The following is a 16,143-nucleotide window of genomic DNA, read 5'->3' as shown; positions in this document are numbered from 1 at the left end:
GGGGGGGGGGGAGTGTTGTTCTGATCCATTAAATAAGCCACTTGCGATAGGCCAGCTGCCAATAGTTACAAGTGGAAATATACAGCTTGCCTAAGAGTTTACTCTTAATAGACCCTGACGTTCGTAAAATGTACTACAAGTGGTTGGACTAGTTACATATCCATCGGTGCAATTTAGGATTTTTTTAACATGACTCTGTGTCACCATGACACGTTTAGTACTTAAGTTCAAGTATTGAGTATTTTTAATAATCGTAATTAGTACAAGTATTTTTTACTTCTACTTTCAATTTAAGTGTTTAGTATTACGATTGAAATATTGAGTATTTTGTATAATCTATCACAAATAACAAAAGTATTAAACACTTTAATTAAAATATTGAATATTTGAACTAAAATACTGAACGTGTCACGGTGACACGGAGTCATATTAGAATTTCTCGTTCAATTTATTGTTTGTCTATTGTAAATTTGTAATAACTTTCTCGGTTTTTTTGTCAACCGCACCGTTAAAACTATCAATCGTCCGATCCCTAGTTCCCTCGAGCTCGGTGGATGGAGGAATCATATCTCTCCACATCGAGATATGTACATCTTCTAGATCAACGACTATACTTCCCTTGGTTTATTTAAGAAAATACGGAAAAATATGTCATGTATAAACAAGAACAAGAGAGAGGGGACAAGGGGTCCAGAGGCTATCCATTCTATATCGCCGCTTATAGCAACAACTTGATCCTCCTAAGGGAATCTATTACCTTTAGTTTCCATCAATACCACAAAACGACCAAACATCCTCGATAGACATGCCCCCACGGAAAAACCCTGTGCCAAAGTTCAAAAAGTTATGAAAGACTTGAATTTCTTGGAGATGCATTACAAACATATAGATATATCAGCGCTGGTGGACCCGTGGATGTTAATATATATTATTGTTTTTTTTTATGAACTATGATATCTGAAAATCCAATTGGACCCGGGCTAATCTAGTCGAGCCGGGTCAGCCCATTAAGAGGTAAAATTCTCCCAACATAAATTTTTTGCTTTCATAAATACTCTACTTGAGACTTTATTTAAGCGGAACAAGTACCGAATCGTTTGAACCAACCCATGTTGATGCTTGTATATTTATATTAGTATGATTATCTATACGGGTTATATCGTCCGGTACAACTAATTAATTATATAAAGTCTAACGTTAAAAGCGTAGTCCTAATTAAATGACCTATATGGTCATTGAGTTGTTTTAGTTAATAATAAAAATTGATGAAATGGGCGCTATTACGAGACAACTGAATGTTTTACGCGGGCCTAGCCATTTATTCATTTATTTGTAACACTTAATCAATTCAATTGTGGAATGCTATCTGTAATTTTCTATTTTTCTTAAAATATATATTTTGTGTTAAATATTTTTGTTTTTTAAATTTTTTTAATTGATTAGTTTAAATTCAACAATATAGGGCCCAGATTCTCTGGCCCCCAAACCCCTCAATCTCTTTCATACATGTAATGTAATTAGAAAAGTTTGAATAACATTACTACTTTCATTCTTTTTTTGACTTTACTTCTTCTTCATGAAATTAGTCAAAATTTAATTAGTAATACCGCTGAAATTTTCTTGAAAGTGTTGCTTTGTAAAGTACAATAGAATATCTTTATTAAAATCGTTACAATTAATTTCTTATTTATTGTAATTAATGCATGATAGTTACTATTAATTTCTTATTTATTGTAGATAATATACTTTAATCCAATGTATGGTGGAAGTCCAGTCCTCTTTCGTGCGAAAAATATAGCAGAATTCTTCACATTTTCTTGTTTTATAATTACTCTCTACTAGTTCCTTTTTTTGTCCCGTGCATTGTACGGGTTCATGTTCATATATCTTTATATCATTTTATTGTAGTTATTTATATTTTTAAACATAAATTATCTTATACAAAATAATAATAATTTCAGCTTTTAATGTTAATATAAATAATAATCTTCAATTATTTTTCAATAGAACTTACTATAATAATAATTTCTTTTCAATTGATATGCATCGCATTTTTAAATTAACCGTTATTTTAATTTATCACATATATTAAGTTTTGTAAATAGAACATAAATTTGTATTTTTAAAACATTGTTCATAACATCCTTATCTTTATATTTTATTTTTATTTTTATTTTTTTATCAGTTAATAGCATTATGTTATAAATTTGTTCTTTTATAAGATCATGATGATTTTAGAAATTCTATATATCATCAAAATTTTTTGTAGTGTTTATCTAATTTGGTGCTTTATATATATGTTCATTTTTAATACAGATATAATCCTTTCTTATAACACTTATTCTAATTTTTGAAACATATATTTGCTCTTTAACATAATAAAATATGTTGAAAGTTAATTTGAAGTTTCATTCGATAATAAATTGATAAAATTAGACTAATTTTAAATGGTTCGATAAATATTTTTTAACTAATGGTCTCAATGCATTATATATTTATCTAATCGATTAATGTATAATATTCATATTTTTATAGATATTCAAATAAAATTGGTCATGTACTTTTTAAATAAAAAATTTGATGACATTCTTATTTCAAATATATAATTTTTGTTTTTTTATATTACAATAAGTTCACATATTACAATAATTTTACCCCTCTAATAAAATATGCTCAAAGTTAATTTGAAATTTCGTTCTATAATTTAATAAAATTAGACTAATTTTCAATGGTTCTACAAATATTTTCCAACCAATGATCTCAATGCATTATATATTTATCTAATAATTGTATAATATACATATTTTATAGATATTCACATAAAACTGATTACGTATTTTATAAATACAAAATTTGATGACAGTATTTATTATTTTATTTTTTATGTTACCATAATTTCATATATAACATTAATTCCGCCCTTGTAATACAAGAAATTAGATTAATATCTAATTAAATAATTAATTGTTAGTATACTTAATTGTCACTTAATTTTTGAACTGGGCCTTTTCTAATAAGCCGAGAAGATATTGAGTTTTCATAATGGGGCTTGATTTGATTAAATCAATTCTCTTAATCTTTTAATATATGATGTAAATAATTTTTGTATTAATGACAAACCATTTTATTACAATAGGATACAATTTTACTTATATATATGGATTAAGCTCTTGCTTTAGTTATTAGTTATGTAATTAATCAGAATCCATCAATAACATATTTGACTTCCCTATAAGACTCTTTTTCTTATTTAATTAGGCCATTGAACCCATGCAGTGCACGGATTTTGTATAAGAAAATTTGTTATGAAATGGTAGATGTTAAGACAATTATTAATATATATTTAGATATTTTTATATTATATAAATTTTAATTCGATAAATTTCATACCCACGTTAGAAAATATTAATTTAAGAGCTCATAAGTATATAATCCATGTAAAATATTTTATAGAAATGATTTCAATTATCCATTCAATTCATAGAGACTATAAAATTTTAACATTAGTATTCGCTATTGTCTTTTCCTCACTCATATTTCATATATTAAGTTTTATAAATTTGAATAACTTTAGATAATATGACTAATCACTTCGATGAGAGATCTACCTGATTTTAGCTTTCATAAGGCTAATAATGATTGTTATATTAAGTAAAGTTTGATAATTCTTAATTTATTAAAATTATGCATATTTATTTAATAATAAATAGGAGTATCTTATATAATAAAAACTAGACGCGCAGACTCTTGTATTTTTTTCTTAATTTGTTATAAATAAATAAACAAAATCTTTTTGCTTCTATGATTTATTATGTTTTATGGCTTATATGTAGTATTGTATATAAGTATTGTAATATTAATTGAGAGTATATATTGTTATGTTGCTATTATCTTTTTTTTTTAGAAACTTTTAAATTTATTATGTTGTTGTTACTAACTTTTTTTAATTAATTCATCAAAAAGAATTTTTTTAAGAAACTTTTAAATTTATTTGTAATATATTTGTATAAATATATAGATGGTTTTACTTATTTCATAGAAATTTATTTAGAAATGATATACGGTATAATGTTAAATTCAATACAACTTCCCACATGAATAATTAAATTAAATAATACATATTTCGCTTATTGATATTGGAAAGATAGGATAATTTAAAAATCTTATGGCAATATGAGTTATATATTTGCAACTCTGAGTCTTAAAAGTTCAATGCTCATATAATATATTGGACATATGATATGTGTGTCACTTTAGAGGAAGCTCAGAAGGGGGAGTCCAAGATCTGGTCCCCCCTCTTGGTGACCACCCAGTTCCTCAAGTTTTTTTTTTAAAATTTGATTAATTAATTTTATTTAAATATCTCATTTTTTTACTTTTTAAATTGTTTCAAATTGCAACCAATAATAAATTACCATATGGGTAAAATTAATGGCATCAATTCTACATTAGTAACTTTGTAATGCCTTTCATTGAACGGATCAAAATTGTCTAGTGGACCAATTATATAGGATTGATTTTTTTTTTGAAGTTTATGTGAGAAAAATTAAGGGATGACCAAAATTAAATGTCTCTTTTCAAAAATAAAATATGAAAAGAAAAGAATAATAAAAATAAGAAAAGTTGAATGGAAAGTTTTGAACACAAGATAATGTACACAATTAACCATGTCTCTACCATTACAACATTAATAAACTTGTGTTCACTTTTCATTTTCTATAAATTTTTTTATTGATTACTTTCGGTAGGTTATTAAATTAAAGAAGGTGAATGAAAAGACACTCAATCAGGAGTTGATAAATTACTTGAAAATCCTATGTGACAGATTCTCAACGCATGAATCGAGACATCTCGTCACACGGGCTTAAGGAGCCTACTTTAAATATCTATAATAGATAAGTGATTCGAATTCTTCCATAACGATTCTTTTGGATTATTTTATTTAATTGTAATAATAATTAAATATTATTCAATTTTCATATAACATGCCAATTTATTAATACATTTACTATTATATCCCCATTTAATAGGGTGTGATATAACTTTATATATATGTATAGATAGATAAGCTTGAACTGTGTATATTTTTTTCCCTCGCAGTACTGGAAGTTTAGCAGTAAATATTAAATAAAAAAATAAAATAGGAAATCATAACTAACCAAACATTATCTATCAAAAAATCACAAAAAAAGAGAGATGGGATTGAAATTTTTTTAGAGAAGTACCAAGAAAGAAAACGGATCTAATTGAATAAGATATATGATATCATGATTTAAATTATAAAAATAGTTAAAGCAAATTATTTTCTAAATCTTTTGCCTGATAACACAAAAAAATATTAATGACAAATTTTATTTTTCATTAAAGATCGAATAAGATACATAATACAATAATTAAATTATTAAAATATGACGAAATAAAATGACGTTGCAAAAGTATTGAAACATTGCAATCTCTCCCTAAGAATGCCCAAAATCAAGTTTATCTTATTTAGATTAGACAAACTAGACTAGATAAGATAAGATAAGATTAGATGTGTAAGTGTATTGTATCGGCCCAACTCAATGGGCTCACCCAATGGCCTTGGAGACATTCAAACTGCTTAAGGGCCTCGAAAAATTAATGTGAACCGCCCTTTTCTAAAGCATTTTCTTAAACCTAGTTTAAAATTGTGGATTCCACATATAAGCCTTTTATATTTATTTATTTTTTTGCGATATAAGTAATCATTTTTATTAATTTATTTATTATCAGTAATCAACATATGCCAAGTGTAAACTGCAATGCAATTAACCAGGATCATGTGATTAGATTACGACATGACATGAAAGAGATGCGACTCATATAACCTTATCTTCTATTATCAACGAACAGATCTCGTTTTCCGTATGATTTAGACCGGTAGAGTAGTAGCAACCTTTCATGAAACTAATTCGCTCATGGTATTTGATATGATACAGATGTCTTCACTTTGCTGGGTAGAAGATCAAAATCTTTCTACAAAACATCTTTGCTCCCAAACATTTTCACATGTTTCGATCGGAAATGGTCAATTTAGCTGAATATGAGTGTCCAAGATTAGAGCCGGTAACTTTTGACACGACATGGATAGACGGATTTAAGCGAATTTGGATTGTGTGTTTCGTGTCTAAACATGTCGAATCTGTTTAGACTCGGTAAGTAATCATGTGTAAACGAGTTTAATCATTGTAACTCCTTTTAGACATAGCTAGCCCCGTTTATATATACGTGTTACTGTGTGTACTGAACTTGTTTCACATATTGCATCAATTTATAAGTCATCTAAATTCATTTATATGAACTAATTGTTTAGTTTTCAAACTGTCAATAGTGTACCAATGTGTAAGTGTAATTAGAATTAATAATGTCATATCGTGTTAATGTATAATATGTACCTTGAAATAATAGTATCATATCATGTAAGTAAGTATACGTACACATTTAGATACATTTAGTTAAATGAATTAGATGTGTCATGATCATGTCAACTCCTAATTAAACGTGTTCATGTCTGAAAATCTTGACCCGTTTATTAAACGTATTGTGTTCGAGTTTAGAGCTTTTTAACACGAATCCGTTTAGATACGATATGTTTAAACACGACACAACCCGATTAAACACAACACGACATATATTTCCACCCATGTAGGAAAGTCGAATAAAAAATCTTAATCAAATTTACCACGAAGCTCAATTAGATTCCCAATTTCTTATTTTTAATTTTTCGGGGCATCATTATGTGTTTTTCTTTTTTCTAAGGGGGCCTTGATGAAAAGGACTCGCCGGCGTACAAGCAACCAATGAAGGATAAGGGGCTGGGGTTCAACCACGACAATAGCAGCAGATCGACGGTGAGGAAGGCCTCTACTGGAGAATCGGACGGTTGTAGATCCACGGCTTGATTCTACCTTTCTCTGCTAACTAACTCAACCACCGGCCGACACGATTTTAGTTTGCTTTGCTTATAAGTTATATGTATCAAACTCCGAATGAGAGTAAAATGGGGGAAAAATTAGTCCAAGTAATTCTGCCCCTCTAGTTTTAATTTTGTTTCAAAATAGTCCTGTTGTTTTAGGTCAATCAAAGATGAATCTGTACTTTAGGTTTAAGTACCCTTCTTATATCAGCCTATTGAGGTCTACATTGAGATTATTGACCCGAAACAGATGAAGTGATCAATAGGAGGAGTTAAACTAGGATGACTAGACTCGACTCCTACTAATCCTGCGAGAATTAATGTAAAGAATTATTCAATTTGTAAATACTAAAGTGCTGTTGATATATTAGAATAGGTAGAGCGCTAACACATGTGAATTCATCCTATCATAAATTTTTAGAGTTCAGTTGAAGAGACTAATGATTTTCATCTCCCCCATTCTCATTCACTATCCTCCCTCGACACTATCAATATCTGAGTGGAGTGTCACACTTGTAAGTGGATAGGATTGGTGGTTCACACTTTACAAGTTCGGTTTTCGATAAATTAGTAACTTTTATAGTTTGAATATATCATAAAATCATACAATACTACCTAGACGATTTCTTAAATTTTGAGCATTGAATCTGCATTTGTGGGTAGGGATAGCGAAGAAAGGGCTCCTTGAACAATGTGATTTCTCATACCTCGTAAATCCTATATCCTCACCTCTAAAATACAACGGATCGTCCGCGAGCCGCACCTAATGTTGCGTTTGGTTTCAAAGTAGGATTTTAAAATCAGATTTTGATTTTGAAAAAAGAGTGATATAAATTGGACCCACCATTTGACATTGTATGAGTTATTTTGTTTTGTTGTGAAAAAAAAATTGTATAAATAGGGCTCACTATTTAACTTTGTATGAGTTATTTTGTTTTATTGTGGGTAGAATTAGGTTAAAATTGTGATTTTAAAATCACATTTGCAAACCAAACAAGCCATTCCGGGTTAATGAAGATTAAAACACGAAAGTAACAGGGAGAGTTTTGAAACAATTCAAAAACTACAGTGGGCGCAAATTGAAATTGACCTGAAAATTATTATTCTCACCGGTAGAAGTCAATCGAAGCGGCAAATTTCTAGCCAACCCGCGGGAAGATTCTCGCGTGGAGTGGTACCGATTGCCGAATTCCCCCAAAGCAAAGAACTTTCGTTACTCTTTCCTTGGAGTTTTCGTCTTCGGCTGGCCCCCTGACTCACTATCCCCTCTCCTAGCTTCGCCGGAAGAGATTATCGCCGGAATTCAGGTGGGTGTCTAATTAAGTCCCCCGTTTCCTTCCTGAATTCGTTCCCTTTGCTGAATTGGATCTGCAATTTGATGCAACCGTTACGCAATTCAGTGTCGAATTGCAGTTACAATCGTTCTGCTCGGTGGGTCGGTGTGGAATTTTGCTTATTGATCCCCAATCATAGCTGGCATCGGGAGTGTGTCCTTATATTGGCCTATTGGAGTTTGTAGAGTGGGAATCGGGTCTGCCCTGTGGGCGAGTGTGGTGTTTCATTGTAGAATTTGTTGATTTCGCCGAGTGCGATAGCTTTATTTCGGTGACTGCTGTCTAATGTTTAGAGGTACCCAGGACGAGCTGATCGATGAAACAGTTGAGGTTGTTCAGGATTGGAAAAAGAGCATGATGTTGGTTGTTTATTATACTTTTGTCTGGCTGTTGCCTGTGTTTCTGTTGAGTAAAGCTGAAGGCTTGGTTACTTATCCAAAAAACGAGAGGAAAGCAGAAAAGTTTCAGCTTTTTATGTTCTCTATTGGGGGTTTCATAGAGTTTCCCTCCATTTACATTGCAACACGAGTGTTTCCTGATATGGGTATTTCCTTTCTGCATTTTGTTTTGGACTCAATGAACTGAAACTGTGTCAGCACTGGCTTGTCTAATATATATGGTGCAGAACTGATAAGCACTCGACTCTAGCCTAGAGGAATTTAGCTGGATATTTATCTCTGCTGCATCAAATGGGATGGGGGAACATCTACAGAAGACGTTTGAAAGTGTTTTCTGCAGCTATGTTAATTTACTTGGATTATAAGGTAAACCCATTTCTTATTTACTAATGTGCGAACTCTGCAGAGTATGTGATTCAACATCTTGTGATCTTATTAAGTTTTCATGTTTGCTTCTTGAAAAAGGCCATACAACAAAGACAGAAATGGGCTAAGCAATCAAAGCGAGCTGCACTGTGGGAGAAGTGTCACGAGCGGAATGCGAAACGTGTTCTCAGTCTGATTATTGAATTGGAAGGTTTGTGGGTGAAACTTGGACAGTATTTATCTACACGAGCTGATGTGCTTCCGGAGGCATATATAGCACTTCTCAAGCAGTTACAAGACTCTCTTCCTCCTCGACCCGTACAAGAGGTTCTTTATGTCATTTCACAAACAAAGGACATGCATATTGATTGATTTTTCCCGCCTCATAAGAGTCAACTCAACTAGTTGAAATAATGACCTCTGAATGCTCCATTTCATGATATTTAATGTGATATGTATTGGTTTTGCATCTGGACTGCAGCATTTATCCACCGTCAGGATCTCTTTTGCTCTCCCTCTATCTTGTTTTGGTTTTGTTTCTCTGCATAGGGATCTACATTGATTTCTTGAATGTAACCTGTCAGTTGACTGATCAGCTAGTGCAAACTTCTTATCAGGTGTATCAGACAATAAAGAAAGAATTAGGAAAATCAGTTAAGGACTTATTCTCAGAGTTTATTGAAGCGCCTCTGGCAACAGCATCAGTGAGTTCTCTTTAGTTGAAAATACATTGAAATCTTTTTATGTTAATTTCTTATTTATTCTTACTACATTGTGTGGGAAGAAACAATTTCATAATGAGACTGCCTGTTCCACATTCTTCTTCATGCAGATAGCTCAAGTGCATCGTGCAACTTTGACTGATGGGCAAGAAGTAGTTGTCAAAGTTCAACATGAAGGCATCAAAGCAGTCATATTGGAGGTTTTGCATGTTATAATCTCTGTAGTTACATAATATTGAATATATTGCATGAATTTTATAACAAATACTTTTCTGCAGGACTTGAAGAATGCAAAGTCAATTGTCGATTGGATAGCATGGGCAGAGCCACAATACGACTTCAATCCAATGATAGATGAGTGGTGTAAAGAGGCACCAAAGGAACTTGACTTCAATACCGAGGCTGGTGAGTTTGGGTTTTGTCCAAATAATCACTCTCTTTGAGGTTGCGTTTGATTTCATAGTAGGATTTTAAAATCAGATTTTGATTTTGATTTTGAGTGGTATAAATGGGGCCCACCTTTGACTTTGTATGTGTTATGTTGTTTTGTTGTGGAAAAAAGTGGTATAAATGGGGCCCACTTTTTGACTTTGTATGAGTTATTTTGTTTTGTAGTGGGTAGAGTTAAAGTTAGAATTGTGATTCTAAAATACCATCTTGAAACCAAACAGGCCCGAATTTCTAGGACTTGATGCCTCTATCATCCAACGCTGGGTAGTCCAAGTGCAAGGGCAAACTTTTTAAAATATTTGTTCATGTTCCTGGATAAAGTGGACGCAAAACCTGACATAAAAATTGGCTAGTATTTCCAGTCCATGCAGATTTTGTTTTGTCTCGATCATATCAAAAAGTAATGTGACATCAATTAGCAACTGTGTTGTTACTAGATTATGTGAGTCCGTGTTTTCCTAATTATTTTTCAGCGAATTTTCATTGTGAGAAATGATTTCCTAGTGCAGTTTATTCTTTAAAATGTGCTTCGAACCTTGATGTAATTAAATTTTAAATGCATTATTTGCTAATTTTATTGTTTTGTGTTCCTATAAATACTTTTCAGAGAATACCAGAAAAGTGTCCAAAAATCTTGGGTGCAAAAACAAAGATAACAACGGCGCATCTTCTCATCGAGTAGATGTTTTGATCCCGGAAGTTATTCAGGTATTATTCTGCTGGTCCTGCTCTGAAGTAAGTCAAATTCATAGTTTAATGAAGTATGGGCGAAGTTAGTGCAAAGAATCTATATATCTATTCGAAAGCAATAACATAGTCGGTTGGGTCAGATGGCCTCAGAACACTCGGGAGTTGAATGGAATTTTCTCGATTTTTAGAGTTTTTCATATTTCATTAAAATTTTTAATAAGAATTTTCTTTTTATAATTTACAAAAGGTAATTTATGATAACATCTGAATAAAATGGAACATTTTTCTAATTTTCTGATGAGATGCTGTTAGTTACGTAATGATTAATAAATCACAGACTTTTGAAACTTTAAAATTCAAGAACGATCTTGCATTTTTCTAATTTTAAATATTGAATATTAAATATTAATTGGAATTTGATGAAATTATCTAATATTGATCACCGAATGAAATTTTCTTGGCTTTTTAGTTTTCCTAATTCTTATAATAATTTTTAATAAAACGATTTTTGTTAATTTTTAAAATATATTTTAGAATAATATCTGAATAAAATCAAATATTTTTCTAATTCAATATCAGTCATATATATCTAATATAATAGATTTTTATTGATCATAAATTACTGGTCATAATGATTAGGATGCAAGTATTATGTATAATAAAATTGACAAGAAATATCTCATTTTAATCCGTACATTGCACAGGCTGCACGACTAGTTTTTATGGTAATTCGTCATTTCTATATTTTAGACTTTGTCATGTGTTCGTGTTATTATGCGTGATTCTTGCTGGGGTCTTCCATGTAGAATTAGGATATTATTTTGGCATTCCTTATGAATTGTCTACAGTGCAAGTGAATGAATTGATGCTTGCTCTGGCTAAATGTATATATGTTCTTTTCAATATTGAAGAAGCTTGCCATGTTGCTTCATTCCTCTGCATGTACTATTTAATGTGCAGTCGACTGAAAAGGTCTTGATATTGGAGTATATGGATGGGATACGTCTGAATGACTTAGAAGCATTGGCGAGTTTTGGTGTTGACAAACAAAAGATTGTTGAGGAAATAACACGTGCTTATGCCCATCAAATTTACATTGATGGATTTTTTAATGGCGACCCTCATCCGGGTAATCTCCTCTCTCAGTTTTACTCTTTTTCATGGATGCTGACTAGATGAAAGTGCTTCGGAACTTGGATCATTAGTTTGTACTAATTTCTTAAGCACCGTGCAGGAAATTTTTTGGTGAGCAAGGAAGCCCCACATCGCCCAATCTTGCTGGACTTTGGGCTTACTAAGTCACTATCATTCACCTTGAAGCAGGCTTTAGCAAAAATGTTTTTGGCATCTGCAGAGGTTTGTTCTTTTTTTCATTTATCATTTTGTCTTAAGCAGTGAATGAGAATGTGCTGGCTTTCCTTTGCTTGTAGATATTATAAAAAGTACACGGTCTCTTCTTTGAAGAATTGATTCGCAGTAATTTTGAAGCTTTTGGTGACAGGGGGACCATGTGGCATTGTTATCTGCTTTTGCAGAAATGGGACTTAAACTGCGGCTGGACATCCCTGAACAGGCCATGGAAGTTACAACTGTATTTTTCCGCACTTCAACACCAGCAAATGAAGCTGTTGTAAGGCTACATCCATTGCCTCATTTTCTTCAAGAAGTTTCCTGGCAATTGGCAATCTAAATCTTGGCGCTTTTCTTTGATTTAGCAAACCATGAAATCTCTGGCTGACCAAAGGACAAGAAATTTGAAGGTTATCCAGGAAAAGATGAAACTCAATGAAAAAGAAGTTAAACGCTTTAATCCAGTAAGGATCTCTGGAACAGCATTCTTCTATCTTCATCTAAAAATCAAATTTAAAAGGGATAATCATCACTTTTTTTCTTTTTAGGTTGATGCATTTCCTGGGGATATTGTGATATTTACTCGTGTCCTCAATCTCCTCAGAGGTCTGTACATAGAACCTCCACAGGTACCTGAGACTTTTGGTTGATTCAGTAAATCATAATTTAATGTCTCACTCTGCATGCATGTTTTAGGTCTCTCATCTTCGATGAATGTGCGCATAATATATCTTGACATAATGAGACCATTCGCGGAGCATGTTTTGCAAGGGTGAGTCCTGCTTGGACCCGGTTGTTATTTTTAGTTGTCGCATTTTTTCTCTGCTAATCATGGAGTATATGCAGAAACTTGTACAAGGCACCTTCAGCGAGTCCTCAGTGGATCCATGACACACCAATCCATTCTTCCGTGGAGGGCAAGCTCAGACAACTCTTAGTTGATCTTGGGAATAATGATAAGATTCTGGGAATCCAGGTATAAATACCTCATTTAACTATGTGGTTTAAGTGATATCTTTTGTATATCTATGAAATTACAAACAGATCTGCTTCTTACTCAATATCTGTGCTTTGATTCTGCTTCCCATTAGCTATTGGAGTGTATCCTGCCATATGATATGCCCTTCTCTTTTGGGTGGTGTTTCTCTGTCAATCCTTTGTATTGTGCACTTTAGGAAGTTCTCAGATTGCTGAAGTTTCTCTTATGTCTCCAGGTATGTGCCTACAAAGATGGGAAAGTCATTATTGATACTTCCGCTGGGGTTCTAGGGAAGTATGATCCTCGTCCAGTTCAGCCTGATAGCCTTTTTCCCGTTTTCTCTGTAACGAAAGGAATCACGGCAGGAATGTTGCATTGGCTGGTTGACAAGGGGTATGGCTTACAAATAATTCGTCTGGCTTCTTCCTTTTTCTTTTTTAAATAATTTGCAAGTTTTAAGCTCATAGTAGCCCTTTTCTTATCATAACTTTGAAGAATACCTCCTCAGGAAGCTCAAGCTCGAGGAAAATGTTGCAAATATCTGGCCAGAGTTCGGTTCCAACGGGAAAGATGTCATTAAGGTTACTACCACTTAAAGCTTTTGAGATACCAACAAGACTTAAAAACTTCTGTTTCCATTGAGCATTTCTCCTCATATGTTTGATTTGTCATCTGTTTCAGGTAAATCATATCCTGAACCATACATCGGGTTTGCACAATGCACTGGCTGATCTTAGAGGTGAGGATGTATTCGTGATGTATGACTGGGATGAATGCTTGAGGCGACTTACTGCTTCAGCCCCAGAGAGTGAACCAGGCCTATGCCAGTTGTACCACTATCTATCTTTTGGCTTTCTTTGTGGCGGAATTATCGAGGTACTTATCTGATTTACGAGAAACGAATTTGATTTTTATTCCATCTTGAGAAATGATTCATTAAAACGTGAATCCCTGCTTTATCTGCTGTAATTTATAATTCTGCTGGAATATGATAGCATGCTTCGGGGAGGAAATTTCAAGACATTCTGGAAGAAGCATTGATTCATCCCCTCAATATTGAAGGCGAGCTATATATTGGAATCCCACCAGGCATGCCTCTTAAATTCTGCTTTGCTTTAGACTATTCCTTCTTTTCATGAGGGATCAGCAAGAGGCATGCCTCTTAACTTCTGCTTTGCTTTAGACTATTCCTTCTTTTCATGAGGGACTCAGCTTGCTGATCCCGGATTCCTGAGTACCACATGAACAAATTGAGCCAGGTAAAACACAGGCTTCTTAATGAAGTCTCTGCCAGTGATTAGACCAACATAAATGTGGGGCACAATGAATACCTAGCTTCATTTCTGTCTCTTTGCGTTTTGAGTCTTGGATACTTGCATACTATTTAGGGCTTCTTTTAGTTAACGAGCCTAAGAAATAGGCCTCTAGTTCAGCTGAGTGTAGAAACTATGTTTTAGTTGCTTCATGGAAAATTTTCTGGTCTGAAACAGGTGTGGAATCCCGCCTTGCTACTCTTACCGTAGACACAGGCGATATCAGCCAAATATCTCAGATCAGTAAACGAAACGACCTTCCCTCTACCTTCCAGCCTGAGAAGATCCTTGAGATGGTAACCACTCTGCCTGCTGTGTTCAACATGCTCAACACTCGCCGTGCAATCATACCCGCTGCTAACGGGCACTGCTCAGCGCGTGCGCTGGCACGTTACTATGCAACTCTAGCCGATGGTGGAGTGGTCCCACCACTGCATTCCTCCTCTTCAAAACCTAAACTTGGGTCCCACGTCCACATCCCAAAGTTCTCTACCAAGGCCTCGAAAAAACAGCAGAAAGCGGGCAAGAACAAGTCTCTGAGATCGAGCATGTACGAGCAAATTCCAGATAGCCCCGGAGATGACGCCCAGAGTCACCGAATAGATGTTGCTACAGGTAATAATAGCAGTAGCAGCAGCAGCAGTTCTGATGGTGAAGGGAATGGAAAGAAGATCTTCCGTAGCGAGAAGGGGAGACTACACGAGGCATTCATGGGGGCAGGAGAGTTCGGGAGCCTAGCCCTGGAGAGTGGTGATTTTGGGCTTGGTTTTAGGAGGATTAGGTCAAAGGATGGATCTCTGATAGGGTTCGGGCACTCGGGGATGGGCGGTTCGACGGGTTTCTGTGACATCGAGAACCGGTTCTCTATCGCTGTGACCCTGAACAAGATGTCCATGGGCGCAGTCACCAGGAACATCCTCCAGCTTGTGTGTTCGGAGCTGGGCATTTCTTTGTCCAATGAGTTAGCAGCATCTTCCCAGGCAGGACCCAGCGGAGAGTCGAATTTGCAGAAGCCTTTGATCAATTGAGCAATAGTGTTTTTTTCGCTCGATTTAATCATAGTTTCACACATTTTATCACCGTGTCCGAGTATTGCAAGGTATCAGATGAGATAAGATGTACCAATACGATTTTGGATATTGATACCAGTATCATCGACATTTCATTATACTCCAAATCTTATACCTGGATATTATCGTTCGAGATGAACATATAGTTCTTTTGATTCATGTCCCTGGTTGAAGGGAAAGACTACGGGCCTTCGGAGAACGAAAAAAAACTGTGATTTTCCCACTTGGTGCGGCAAAGAGGAGAGCTCATTCATCAATCAATCCCAGAAATGATTCTGCAAACGAACGCTCTGTAAACCGAAAAGATAAGCTGAATGATCCGGGTAAGATCCTCGTGGTGACGACGATATGAGAAGTTTGCGGGTAATCAATGCACAAACGATGATACGACATGTGAATTTAAAAGTTCGAACGTGATCGTTGAGGGGATCCGATTTCGAATACACAGCACGCGCGCAAGTCTAAACAATACAGATTAATACTGCATGCTTGACTATATATAGTAATAATTCATCATCTTCCTGGAGGTTTCTC

General features: G+C 33.9%; 1 protein-coding gene across 2 annotated transcripts; it reads left to right on the top strand.

Moving 5' to 3' along the window:
• Positions 1-8,063: 8,063 nt before the first annotated feature.
• LOC116187586 lies at positions 8,064-15,742 on the top strand. Of its 2 annotated transcripts, none has more exons than XM_031516383.1 (19): positions 8,064-8,244; positions 8,897-9,035; positions 9,135-9,362; positions 9,653-9,739; positions 9,868-9,957; positions 10,036-10,162; positions 10,815-10,915; positions 11,858-12,026; positions 12,132-12,253; positions 12,399-12,527; positions 12,613-12,711; positions 12,796-12,853; positions 12,944-13,019; positions 13,094-13,223; positions 13,462-13,619; positions 13,735-13,807; positions 13,908-14,102; positions 14,222-14,315; positions 14,717-15,742. In XM_031516383.1, the coding sequence occupies exons 2-19, from the start codon at positions 8,961-8,963 to the stop codon at positions 15,565-15,567; spliced, it is 2,862 nt and encodes a 953-aa protein (XP_031372243.1). In that variant the 5' UTR covers positions 8,064-8,244; positions 8,897-8,960; the 3' UTR covers positions 15,568-15,742. The 2 variants fall into 2 exon arrangements, with proteins under 2 accessions (XP_031372243.1, XP_031372245.1); XM_031516385.1 differs by having other exon boundaries at positions 8,868-9,035.
• The last annotated feature ends 401 nt before the right edge of the window (positions 15,743-16,143 follow it).

This window comes from Punica granatum, chromosome 8 (genome assembly GCF_007655135.1).
Source record: "Punica granatum isolate Tunisia-2019 chromosome 8, ASM765513v2, whole genome shotgun sequence".
NCBI classification, from domain to species: domain Eukaryota; kingdom Viridiplantae; phylum Streptophyta; class Magnoliopsida; order Myrtales; family Lythraceae; genus Punica; species Punica granatum.
This window is presented reverse-complemented; position numbering and strand designations above follow the sequence as displayed.